The sequence below is a fragment of the Sander lucioperca genome, chromosome 14, assembly GCF_008315115.2.
Source record: "Sander lucioperca isolate FBNREF2018 chromosome 14, SLUC_FBN_1.2, whole genome shotgun sequence".
Classification (NCBI taxonomy): Eukaryota; Metazoa; Chordata; class Actinopteri; order Perciformes; family Percidae; genus Sander; species Sander lucioperca.
The window spans coordinates 33,027,175-33,041,453 of record NC_050186.1 but is presented as its reverse complement, the minus strand read 5'-3'; the positions used below and the strand labels follow the sequence as shown (position 1 = coordinate 33,041,453).

General features: G+C 39.5%; 1 protein-coding gene across 1 annotated transcript in view; it reads left to right on the top strand.

Annotated features, from left to right (window-relative positions):
- dcc (DCC netrin 1 receptor) overlaps positions 1-14,279 on the top strand; it is a 217,608-nt gene that overhangs the window by 147,266 nt on the left and 56,063 nt on the right. The window contains exons 18-21 of the mRNA XM_031287325.2: positions 3,096-3,203; positions 3,857-4,051; positions 4,209-4,241; positions 9,771-9,836. Coding sequence (XP_031143185.2) covers positions 3,096-3,203; positions 3,857-4,051; positions 4,209-4,241; positions 9,771-9,836 — 402 coding nt within the window. The remainder of the gene's footprint in view (positions 1-3,095; positions 3,204-3,856; positions 4,052-4,208; positions 4,242-9,770; positions 9,837-14,279) is intronic.

The window sequence follows — 14,279 nt, the reverse complement described above, 5'->3', positions numbered from 1 at the left end:
CCAACCTTCGCCTATATCAGGTGTATGAGGGTTATATTTCCATATTTTGAACTGTACAATAGGTGAAAATGTAGTCCTGATGGTGATGACAGAGGACAGGTGTAGTTCTGCTTAATTTAAAATTCAGGTTATTTTTGTAACTGGAAAGTACTCCTTTAACGTCCACCTTTTAAAATATACCTGTGGCATAACATTGAATCCATTTGATGGCTGCTTCACTGTAACCAATGGCTCTTCATTTACAGAGTTCATGTAATTCCCAACATACTGTAGCTCCTCCGACCTGTCAGATCACTCAGAATAGGCCGTGTGGGTGTTCAGGGCCTTTAATTGGCACGAACAGTAATTCTGTGAGATGTTTTGAAATTGGTTGATGTCTCATTTGAATCCAAGCTGCGTTGTCCGTTAAAAATATGATTTTGGTGATGCAGATCAGGCTGAGTAGTCAACCAATCAGTAGGATTAGAAACCAAAGAATGCTGGAACCACTACTTTCCCCAACAGGTATATGCACATGTATTGTATGTCTGTATAAATGAGAAGTACAGGATGTCGCCTACACTAACGGGTTCATAAGGAGCTTGTGATTTCCTCCAACACGTCAAGCCAGATTTAACAAGCTGTTTCATTAGCCAACACTGGGATGTGAGCTTTGAAGCCTGTCCTGGTGAGAACCTTAAAGGAGACCTATTATGTTACAATGTCAGAGGTTCATATTAAACATGGCCAAAGCTTCAAATAATGAGGTAACTGTATGTAAAAGGGGATTCCTTTTACATACAGTTACTGTGAGCAAAACCTCAGATTTCAGAACAGTTTTTTTTCTACTCTTGACTCTTTCTTTATACGGTCATCAGCTCCAGGCATATTACTGCAGTGTGTACATTGCATACACTGCTAGATGTACTGTAGCTACATGCAAACATCAGGGAAACCTGTAATCTTGGTTGAAGGTTTTGTTAAGTTCTCCCTAATTTCGGATCACATTCCTGCTGGAACATGTCCGGCTGTTTAGTTTTTGGTTTAAAAGCCTTTATCGGTGTTCTTTCACAGTAGAAAGTGCTGTTATACTCCATTACAGTCAGACCTCGGCTGCAAAGGACGACACAGAACACAGATGCGGAGACCCGGAAACGCTGACCAATCAGAGCAAACAGGACTTTTTAGGGAGGGGGGGCTTAAAGAGACAGTCGCTCCAAAAGAGCATCTCAGACAGAGGGGGAATACAGGTGCAGCAGGTATGAGAAAAATAAAGTGTTTTTAAAGCATGTAAACATGCTCTAGTAGAAACACAAAATACAAGTATGACTCTGAAAATGAGAATAAAAGGTCACCTTTAAAAACTCTAACTCCATGGTGAAAGTTGGGAGAAAAAAACTGAGGCCCGCGTGCTTGTTGTTTTCGCAACAGGAGCAATACAACAGGGCTGTCCAGGAAAGTGACTGCAATTATCTTCTGTGCAGTTTTCTCAAATTCAACCAGAGGAGATTATTTGAATACAAGAAAGTCACACCAAACCCACAGACCAACTGAACTGTTGTTAGATTGTTGTCAGGAACTTCAGCTAAAGAACCTCCTACGTACTTTCGCTCAATTTTCATTTTCCTTCAGTACGTCGTCTGGGTTTGCGGTATATTCTTGGGTTTTCTCCGGTCAAATCTTTACCGGTCCAATCAGCGAACAGAGGGAGTGGCTGAGAACGATGACGTTGAGGTCGTGCGCTAGTTTGAGTTGTAGTTCCGTAATGGCGGCGGAGAAAGACACGAGCGAAGCCATTCAGTCCGTTGTGGCAACGCTGCCGAATATCCAGAAGTTAAAGCCCGAGCAAGAACAATCTTTGCTGAGTTGTGTTGGTGGCCATGATGTTGTGGCCCTCCTCCCCACGGGGTTCGGGAAAAGTTTGATTTTCCAGCTCGCTCCATTAGTGGTGAAGGAGTTGGCTAAGGCTAACGCTAGCGATGCTAAGCCGATGTCACGACCAAACGTTAAAGTGTGAAAATTCCAATTCCAAATTTACCACTTTAATCTCAGAGAATATTGAGTTCTTTTCCCGAAAATTCACGACTTTAAGAGTTTTTTCTCTGAATATTACCCCACTTTCCCGGGTCCGTAACGTTATTTTTTTTCATACAATGGCCTTAGATCGCTGTTGTGACTTCCAACATCAAGCTGACAAGAAACTCTGTGGCAGATAAAGTTTCTGATCTTTCTGGAGTGGTTTACTGGTCTGGCCCACTTCAGATCAAATTAGGGCTATGTGACCCATTACAGTAACAAGCGGTTAGCTGCCAGCTAATGACACAGTTGTGCTGCTGGGAAATAATGTATTTATGATTAATGTCACATTCAGTTCTGCTAAACTGTGGACAGACCACTAACTGCAGTCAGCAGAATTATGTGTTCGTTGTTTGGTGTAACATTATTTTACCAGATGAAGAGAGCGTGCACGTTTGTGTTTACATGTATTTGCTGTGCTTGTACTTAACATTAACAAGCAGCTGCCGGAAAGAAACGTATGAGCAGGTTTTGATGGGTGCCATGTTTCTGTGTCTAGTTACTTTGTTTTGTCATAGGCAAATTTTATTTCTTTCCACCGTTTAAAACTGGGGTCACACCATCGAGACAACATGGGCTTCATGGTGCATTCAGGTGTACCTCGTAAACTCTGAAATCTACTCGAATGTCTACGAAGGTTGTTTAAAACTGAAAAGTTTCAACTCTTGTTTTTCCTTTGTTTAAATACATACATCTGCCATTACTTTCTTGGTCTTTCAATACAGCTTTTGTAATGATTATATGCTACAATCATATCAATATCTATATATATAATATATATATATATATATATATATATATATAATTTTCTACATAGGCAGATAAAAAAAAAATTGTATTTAATTTGAATCAAAATAATCAAATCCCACAATATTCTTGTACAACAGGTCCCCAACAAACTATGTTGATCTACAAGTTTTACTGCAGCATTTTTTTTCAATAATTGCTAAAGTCATATCCCATAAGCATACATTGCTATATAGGTATATTTCCCTGCCGACACTTACTTCTCCCTTTTTCCTGTCCATCTGTATTTACAGCTCCTAGCTCCGCCCCCAAAGATTTGACAGTGATCAGTCGCGAGGGACGACCCCGCGCCATTTTGATCAGCTGGCAGCCGCCGATGGAGGCTAACGGACGAATCACAGGTGAGGGTTCGCACAAACACACTGACCGCGACAGCTGTACCACTTTACTCATCCAAGGTACTCACTCACTGTTCAATTACAGTGCGCACACATCATTCATCAGAGGAAACAGGTTTGTTTTGATTTTCAATTCACATGCTGATGATCTATTAAATAATACAAATAATAAGTTGATCTGTAAAATGCCTGAAAGAAAAGCAATATTTTTCTCCTTACAATATCAAAACACTGTCACAAGAATTTAAAGTTGACGGTCCATGTATGCACACACGCACACACACACACACACACACACACACACACACACACACTTTCTTCCATTGTTCTCTCTCCCTCCTTTGGGCGATCAACCCGGCTGTAAACCCGTCTGTTTTAATGAGCTCTGCTGCTCCTGCAGTGTCCTGGAGGACGAATCAAACGCTCCCTGCAGGGATAACAGCACAACACAGCACCAAACACACATGCACGCACGCACGCACGCACACACACACACACGCACACACACACACACACACACACACACACACACACACACACACAAACACACACATGCACGCACACGGATCAGATATTTTTAGATCTTATACATACTATATTTATATATTTGTTTTCTCTTCGTCTTATATATTATTTATGTATGTATTGTCTGTCAGGTTACATCCTGTACTACACGCTGGATAAGAACATGCCGATAGATGATTGGGTGATGGAGGCGATCACCGGTGACCGGCTGACCCATCAGGTGGTGGATCTGAACCTCGACACGGTTTATTACTTCAGGATTCAAGCCAAGAACGCCAAAGGAGTCGGCCCTCTGTCTGAGCCTATCCACTTCAGGACCGCCAAAGGTCTGTCAGATTGTGTGTGTGGGGGTGTCTGTGTGTGTGTGTGTGTGTGTGTGTGTGTGTGTGTGTGTGTGTGTGTGTGTGTGTGTGTGTAAATGTATTCCTTTGTTATATATTTAATTTTTTTTAAGTTGGCTGACTCTCTCTGTTGCTGTTTCAGTGGAACATCCAGACAAGATGGCCAATGACCAAGGTAGGCCTTTTCCCCTACTAGTGTGTGTGTGTGTGTGTGTGTGTGTGTGTGTGTGTGTGTGCGTGTCCGGCCTGCGTGCGTGCGTGAGTGCATGCGTGCGTGGATTCAAGCTCTCTTCAAGTTCTTGATTTAAAAATCCTTCAAATCTTCTCATTTCATGTCTTTTTATCAGATCACTTCTAATCCAAGTAATCTTTTAATGAAAGTATCTTCACGTCCTGTCTGATATTCAAAGCATTCTCAAATCATCTGCAATAATTTTAACATTAGTGTGAATCTCTAGTCCCAAATTGTCTTTGATCGTCAAATCACCATCGCTATTTGATTTCATTTGAAGGTCCCCGTTACAGATTACAGACATCCCAATGAAATGTAGGAGCAGGACTGTGCACATTTGCCCAAGTTATGCAGACATATTCCAGGGCAATAAGAATACCTGTGCCAGCAATTACACTAATTCTAACTAATTGAAATCCATTTTGATTTCCCAACTACTGTCAGCTACAACATGGTGTAGAATAAAGGAAAAGAAGGATAAAAGGAGGAAAGATGAAAGGAGGGATGATGATCTAAAACCTTAGTCCCATGTACACTAAGGAGGAATACAAAAGGAAAAAGAGACAATACAGAAAAATCATGAAAACAGAGGCATTTTCTTCATTCTCTTCTGAATTGATTTATTTTTTCTCACTCCATGCGAATGACCCCGACGCATCAAGCTGAAGGGAAGTTGTTTGTTATTTTCCAAAAAAAAAAGCCTCCTTTGAGAAAGAGATTTAACAGGAGAGCGAGCGAAAGAGGAAGGCTTTTGTAGGTATTAATTCAAAATTATAAGAGGCAATGGAAAAGAGCTGTTTACCATATTTAAGTTCATCAAATTAACTCAGACATAATTAACACTCTGTTCACTGGTTCTTTTCATCAGCTGCAGCAAGCAGAGGGGGACCCGATGCTAATGAGCACTCAAAACTTTTTTTTAATTTGCGTCCCTAAACTTTGGAATCTCACATTAGCTCAGAGACCATGAAGAATAATCTGTTGCCTTTAAAGCCTTGGGGTCCTATCTTGCACCCGGCGCAGCACAAACACACCTGGCTTTTAAAGGGAATGGGAGATGATCTCTGATTGGTTTATTGCATGTTACGCCCAAAACACACCTACCTATTAATGAAGACACTAAGTACAACCCTTTAGAATCATGCGCCAGGCGCAGACCCTTTTTTCCGCCATCAAACTAGCAAAAGTGGATTTGGACATGCCCTAAACGCACCTGCGCCAGGCGCTTCATGCTGTGCGCTTGGATCGTTAAAATAGGGCCCTCTGAATTTTAAGTGTAATGATTGTTCAGTATCAATCTGAAACAGGTTCTCACAAACAGACTGTTACACTGTTATGATGACATGCACAGAGACCCATCATCATACAGTGTTGCATCTTTTGATTCCCATAGCATTAACAAAGTTGTGGATAATACCTGGTACCTGGTACTTTGTTTGGTAGCACCTCGGGCGAGGTTCCGAGCAAGCTGAGCCGATACAGGTTTCCGCAGGGTCTTAAAAAGTCTTAAAATTTCAAAAATTTCAGGCGCCTGGGTAGCTCACCTGGTAGTGTGCATCCATATACAGAGGTTTACTCCTCGACGTAGCGGCTGCGGGTTCGACTCTGACCTGACCTGCAGCTGCATGTCATCCCCCCTCTCTCTCCCCTTTCATGTCTTCAGCTGTCCTATATGAATAAAGGCCTAAAAATGCCCAAAAAATAATCTTAAAAAAGAAAAGTCTAAAATTTCAAAATCTAAATTTTAGGCCTTAAAGCAACACTAGAGAACTTTTTTCCGCGTCAGTCCCCCAACAGGTTGGAAGCGGAATTGTCCATTATGTCTCATTCGAACTACAGATCCGCTACCCAATCTGGTAAACTTGCATAATGTAATGTAATGGACAATTCCGCTTTCAACTTGTAGGGGAACCGAAGCGGTATAAGTTCTCTAGTGTTGCTTTAAAAGTCTTACATTTGCTCCAGTTTTGTGTCTAGGTCTTAATAATTTTAAACAGGTCTTAATTTTCCTACGTGCATGCAAGGCTACCTCTAATGCTCTTTTATTTTTATATCCGTGGTGTTGTAGTTCTTTCTTTTGCTAGTCTAAATATAATTAATTGTATTACGACTACAAATGAGACCAACATGCAACTTACATTGCAGCCAATCAGCTTCCGTGTCATTGGCGCGAGTCTCTTTCAGATTGTACCACAGACATAAAACGGATTGTATTCTTCAACTTTGGGGAAGTGCAAGTTTAGCGATACTTGGCTTAAAATTAAGGGCTTAGTTGACTTTGTGATATAGGTCTTACATTTCATACATAATGGTCCTAAAAAGGTCTTAAAAAGTCTTAGATTTGACTTGGTGACACCTGCAGAAACTCTGCGATACTAGAAGGTGGAGTTAAAACACTTAAGACCACTCTTTGTTTAGAGAAAACCTTCACTAACCTGACACGGGACATCCTGCACCAACCCACGACTTTTAAACAGCCAAGCTACCGTCAAAAGTGAATGCAATTCTTTAATTCACTTGACCTAGATTTAAAATAAAAAAATAAAAAATGGCAGCCCGTGAAAACTACGCCGTACACTGCATTAAGTACGTCGTGCAATTGACAAAGTGTAGAAGTACCTCTGTTTGGTTATAGGGGTGTAATGATACATCGATCTGGATCCATGTATGGATTCATTCCTCAACCATCCAATATTATCGATACAAAGTGAAAATATACATGCATATCGTCAGCTTCAAGATGCGCCTTTATTTTGAATTTATTGTTTTTATTAAAAAGAATAGCATTTTTTTTATTTAAATGTCAGGAAGAGCTCAGTAATGAAATGGACTAATCATACTTTAGTTGCTTTTTGTAAATATATATAAATGTAACTGATTGTGTTAAATGGGCTTATGGTATCGTCTCGTATCGGTCGCAGGCTCCTAAATTGTTTTGAATTGAATAGAAATCATATCGTGGCAGACTTTGTGATATCAGTAAATATTGTATCATTGTCCTAGGAATTGATATAATATTGTATTATGATAAAACATGGGATTTACACCCCTATTTGGTTGCAGAGGAAAGGATTCAGCGAGCATCGCTATGGCGATCAGCTGAGAATCCAGCCTAGAGTACTATCTGCAGTGGAAAAAGAAAAGAGAGGAGTACTGGTAACAAAAAAGGGAGTCAGGTCAAGCGGAGCCATACCACGCAGTGGTAACACGGCATAAAAGAAATCTTCTGGGAACAATTAATATCCGTAAGAGACCAATCCATCAAACATTTGTAGATATTCCTGGACTAAAGTGGTGAAATGGCTGACCGACCGACTGCCACCAATAGAGCCATGCTGCTAACATGTCAAAAGAACCGAAATGCAATCCTGAGGCCTGATGAAAATCAGAAACAAAAGAGACAACCCTGGCTGAGACCAGAGTAAACCAGCTTTGACTTCCTGCTGGGAATACGGACACAGCTCTTAACCTGTTCCATGATCAGGAATCAGTACATCAGTGAAGATTCCCAGCATACTGTGTATAGCTCAGTAGATACAGGGTGGATATGGCACTCAGACCACCTTTGTCCCAGGTGCTCACTGCTTTTTACAAATACATTCTGTGAACTTTCAGTGGAGCTGGATGTAAGCGCAGTGAAGCAATGGGGACACTGAAGCAGAGAGTCTGAGCTCCGGTGTCAGGGTGTTAAATGGTGCTGTTTGTCACTGACAGGTGTGTGTGTGTGTGTGTGTGTGTGTAGGTATGTGCACATGTACACACTGTACTACACCTCTTCATATAAATCAGAAGTGTTGTCAGGGGAGAAGGGAAGATTGATGTTCAGCCTTGTTACTTTAAACCTTACACTGTAAATACACACACACATATACACACACACACACACACACACACACACACACACATATATATATATATATATATATATATATATATATACACTATTATTTATCTTTTTTGTCAGCCTGTCTTTGTGCATTAAACAGTGTGTATATATGTGCGTGTGTGTGTGTGTGTGTGTGTTTGTGCGTGTGTGTGTGTGTGTTCTTGTTTAACTATATTCGTGGGGTCCAAAAAACAGTATACTTGTGGGGTCCGGACAGCTTTGTGGGGCCAAAATGCTGGACCCCACAACTTTAAAGGGCTGTTTGAGGGTTAAGACTTGGTTTTAGGATTAGGGTTAGAATTAGGTTATGGTTAGGGTGAGGGTAAGGGCTAAGGTTAGGCATTTTGTTGTGATGGTTAAGGTTAGGGTAAGGGGCTAGGGAATGCATTATATCAATGACGGGTCCCCACAAAGATAGTGAAACGCGCGTGTGTGTGTGTGTGTGTGTGTGTGTGTGTGTGTGTGTGTTTTCAGAAACATGAACATTTTAAAATTCATCTTTAATCAAACGTGTTTCTGTAGCTTCAAACTGCAAGAAAACATCAAATCTGTTCACGGCACCGAAACTCAGCACGTAGTTTTAACTTTAAAATGTGGGAGAATTATGTACTGTGGCATACTTTGAGATGTGTAGGTCTTAGGATTCAGTTTGTGATAGGCAACAGACCACCCCACCATTTGAATAACTGACCAAACTCAGAGATGTGGACACCGATTCAGTCTGGTCTGTAAATATTCTGATTCTGAAAAGCTATTTCATGTGTGGAAAAATAAACGTTGTCTTTTTCCATCTGCGCTCAGCCCTATTGCAGTCTTGCTTTCAGCTACAGTAAGCATCATTTATACGCATGGATGATTTGGTGGCTGCTACTGACCTGGTCGTAATAGGTGCAGTGGCATCTATCGCAAAGGAACACAAGTTATTAAAATCATTGACCAGATCATTAAAAATAGATGAGAACTTTAGAGCAGACTGGTTATTAAAAATGCTATTCGCAAGAAGGGAAACCAGTAATGTGATTTAGCATTGGTTAGCTCAGTTTGGCCCTCTATGAGAAACCTGTATAGTTATTTAGCCTTGGTTCACTTAGTTTGACCCTATAGAACAAACCAGGCTTATAATTTAGTTCAGATTTGTGACTCATCACTGGGCTATGATTCAGCACAATGCAGCTCAAGAAGACATTTATTCAAAGAACAAGTCTTTGTGCGCTCCTCCTTCAAACTTGTAACATTTTATGAAAAAAAAAACACCCTTCCTGCCTCTGCTGATTGTAGTTTGTTAAAGCCAAGAGTTCAGAAGGTTTTCTTTTGCCACTTATAACCTTAGCCACTTTGCAACTTATAACCTCAGAGGTAGGTCGATAAAACCTGAGAGAGAGAGCGAGCACACACATGACATGAATGTGTGTGTGCACCGTCGTAACAAAGTAATTTACTTCCTAACAAGGAACCAATCTCTCTGTCCAACCCCTCTATTCCATCTGCAAAATGACTCAGCTTTTCCTTCTTCATCACCGCCATTTTCTATTTCTTTTTTGTTGTTGTTCCTTCCTGATGTTCCTGTTTTTTTTCTGGTTATCCAGGTCGAGGGGGAGACCACGCCTACTGGCCGTCTGACACCAACCTAATTGACAGGAGCAGCATCAACGGTAACACACACACACACGCACAGTTCTTCTGCTTGACCGAATGCGATTGTCAGAAAGTAGAATTACATTTGGGTTCATTCTTGGATTCTATTTACTTCAATGAAACCAAATTTCCTGGGAGCTGAGCTGATTATGTGTGTGTGGGATATTCTGCAGCATCACTCGATTATCACAGCGACTCATTTGTTTTCTTTGATCTAAACTTAGGTTGATGACTCGCTGCTTCTTGACAAGTAGATGCAGATCGCTGATTTACTGTCTGTTGTTGATAACAAACAGGAAGCCTGTTTGTTATGTTATAAAAATGTATTAGATTCACTATCTCACCATCAATCAGTGTTTTTACAATTTGGAGAAAATACTCTTTATGGAAGAACAGGATTAAAAATAGTGTGGTGGCATATAAATGTCCTGCTTGTAGATTTTAATATAACTAGTCCAGTGCCCGCTCAAAACGTGCCTGTTGGAACAGGTCGATAGCTTGGCCTTCGGTATTGCTGTTTGCAGCTTTCTCCAGAACCATTGTACCCCGAAATAACTTAGAGACCTCCAAAGAGCTAAATATGCAACCCAACTGTGCTACTTACTATTTCAGAGGAAAAATTGTTCTATGAATGAAAGAATGCATAGTTTTATTCCATAGTTTTATAACATACAAAAAAAATAAGCAAAATACCATTGTGTATAGTATTTCACTTAATGAAAAAGCAAGAATAAGCACAATAAATAAATACTCTTGCCCATAAAGGAGTACAAAGAAGCAAAATGTTCAATCTATTGTTTTTCAATAAACAACCATACAACCCTTCAACCGAAAACCTCGTAAAAATAAAAAAACATCAATTAATCGATCAGTTACTATTCCATAATGTTATTAATTACATCATTTTTTCATGTACCATCCTTAAGCTACTGTCCATCCAGTAAATGAATCACTCACATTTAGCTTCTAAAAACATCAGAACAAAAGTGAAACAAGTTAAAACAAAATAATACACTATCCTTCAATAATTTGAACATCTCTACTCAAGAGTTACAACCTCCCTCCTCTTTACTGTACCTTTCCAGAATTGCTCTTTTGTTTTGTTTTCTAAACTGTATGACATTTTTACTCAATTTGAATTTGTCGGCTACATTTAACTGACATAAAAATGTTACCGAAGACTCTGAATATGAAATAATGTATATTGAATTATTATTCATTAAACTATCCAGCATTATATTCAAATTGAACGGTGGACCCCCAGGGGTTCTTGAGTGGGTTTCAGGGGGTCCCCAGCAATACACTATAATTCCATCCAGAAGTAACACAAATACAGAATGTATAACTATTTTGCTCTTAGGTTTCAAACACTTTGTGTAATAAAACATCTAAAAGCAAAAATCTTTTTAAAATGGGGGGACCCATGGGACAAAATCGCATCAAGTGGGGGTCCGAGGTCTAACTTGTATCAGTTTAAGGGTCCTTAATGAGAAGATACTTGTGAACTACTGAGCTATAATTCAACTGTTACCTTAATATTACCAATGATAATACTAATGCTATTGTTAATGCTAATTGTTATTGTAATGTACCAAAGGTAGCCTAATATGCTAATGATATTCCTTAAGTTAATGTCAATGCCAATGATATGACATACTCGCACATGGTAATACAATGCTAATGCTAATCCTAATACTGCTGCTACTAACAACATAACTAATATTGATGCCGAAGCTAATTGTTATATACATGCTAACACTGTTATCAAGGCTTACACCTACACTAATATTAATCATAATACATAGGCTACACTAATGCTAATAATAAAGCCAGTACAATACTTATATTAATGCCAATATTAACAATAATGCTAATTGAAGGTTTAATATTTATGTGTATAGTAGCCTACTTTCGCTAATGCTAATAAAAATATCCGTGCTAACACTTACACATACTACTGTCATTATCAACACATGCTAACACCGATATCAATGCTTATTCCTTTACTAATGCTAATACTAATAATACACACACTAATGCCAAAGTCAATACTCACGAAAATGATAATTTTATAGTCAAAAGTAAAGTTAATTCAAATATGCTAATAACTTACTTTAAATCGTGGAGTCTGTGTGTATGTCTTATCTTTCAAACGATCCCGCATGCGCAAAACAAGTCACACGCATACTCGTGCAAATGCTGATACTGAAAACTACTGCCAAGAGCTAAATCTACTGCTAACAATACAAATCATCCTCATAACCCTAAACTGTCGACTCTCATTTCAGTTTAAAGAAAAGCTGTTCAGTTACATCTACTCCGCATAGAGGTTAGAGGTCAGGGTCTGTAGCTGGCAGTGATTCAGTGTCTCATTGGAAAACAGTCAAGCTGTGTGTGTGTGTGTGTGTGTGTGTGTGTGTGTGTGTGTGTGTGTGTGAAGACGGTCCCTCTAACATTTTGTCAGTGTTGTAGCTGCTACCAGAGGCGATCATAAATCCGTCCTCTCTGACCTCTGTCCTCCTTGGGCTTTATGGCCGGTCAGCCAGCGAGGGTAAAGCCTCGTTCATCACCTCGGCCGTATTTCATCTTTAACGTGATGTCATCCTTTATATCGCTAAAGTTTCCTCTCACTTACAAAAAAGACCTACAGAGAATATTCACCCCTGACTCTTTCCATCAGGTTACAGTTCTGTAGGTCTCTAAGTTTACTGTCTGTGCAAGACTCGGGTGATGTGATGTTGCTCTGATCCACTGACAGAGTCTGGGCACGCTGGAGGTCTGGCTGTAGCAAAGTTTGGCTGCTGATACATTCACTATAATGTTTTTCTTCTCCTCCTATTTTCTCTGGAGAAGGTGATGTTGGCTGTGTCAGGGCTGAGAGCTTCATACCAGTACAGTAAAACATATCTCAGCATTGGTTAAAAACAAAAACAGTGCTCAAAAAGGTCTATAATGGAAGACATTAAAATCTTGAATCCTCATATTCCCCTGAAATGTCATTTAGCTGAAAGGTATAACAGCATTTTTTTCTCTCTGAATGACATCTGACCTCACAAGAAAAGCTTCACATTGGTACAAAGATGATTGACATTGTTTATTAGGGTACTTAATTAGAGATGCACCGAATTCAGATTTTTGGGGTTCAGCCAAACCAAATCCACTGGTTAAGATTCTGCCAAATCTGAAACCGAATACCGAATACCGAATACCAAATACCGAATCCTACTCCCATCCTCAGTCCATTAACACAGTAAACACATTAATGAAGTAAAAGTACCTGAAGTTGCTGCATTTTTGCTGTTGTTTGTTTACCATTTCCCCCTAATTAAGTTTAGTTTGTTAGCATGCTAACATTGCTAACTAACCCTTAAGCACAAAGTACAGCAGAGGCTGATTGGACTGCTATTAGTTTTGCAGGTATTTAGTCAGAAACCAAAGCATGGACAAATTGAAAATTTGAAATGATAATAGTGCTACATCGAAAGTTAAGGGATGAGTTCATCCAGAAGGGAGCTGGATTAGCTGTCCATAATGTCATGGCAATCGATCCAATAGTTGTTGACATATTTCACTAAAAATCACAAATGTCAACCTTATAGTGGGGCTAGAAGAAAAGTCATGGAATCACCAATATTAGTAGGATTTATCCTCTGGGGACCATGAATGTGAACATTTTATGAAAATCCATCCAGTTGTTTTTTTTCCCAGTCTGGACCATTTATGTGGGATACAGTATGAACGGTTCATGGTAATGACCATGCATGAGAATTATTCATGGCACATTTTTTATTCCAAAGATAAATTAATAAAAAAAATTTAAAGGGACCCAGAGACTCTAAATAGCCTAGCTTCAACAAGAAAGTAAAGTGTACATGTTAACCATGTCCCCAGTTCTGAACTGGGTGGGCTTTACTGTTATTATCAAAATTAAATCACAACATCACTACACTGTGGACCAATAAGAAACCTTTTTCACAGAAGACATGTCAACATGTCATAGCAAGAAATGCATAGTTGACAATATAACATTAATAATGGATGCATTCCATTAAGGCAGTGCTTCTCAAATGGGGGTACTAGCATCCCTAGTGGTACTTTGGAGTTCTGCAGGATGAACACAAGATTTTTTGAATGCATAATTCCTGAAATAATTAAACTATAATAATTAATTAAGTTAGTGATAGGCTAGCATTTAAGTGGTTTTCAGTTTCAAGGTTGTTGTGTAGCCTAAACAGGAATAGCGTTTCATCTTAAATAGGCTTTCTTTTCTACCCAAAATGTTTTGAGCTGTTCAGGGAGTACTTGGCTAAAAAATAAATTCCAATCAGGACCCCACCATAGACTATACATGTAGAACTTATGTCTCTGTGGTGTCACCAATAGGTTTCTGAAGAGCAAAAATGAAGCTCAAAGTGGGCGGCTCCAGGTGGTGCAGGCTATTGCCATCTTAGCAGTGCCTG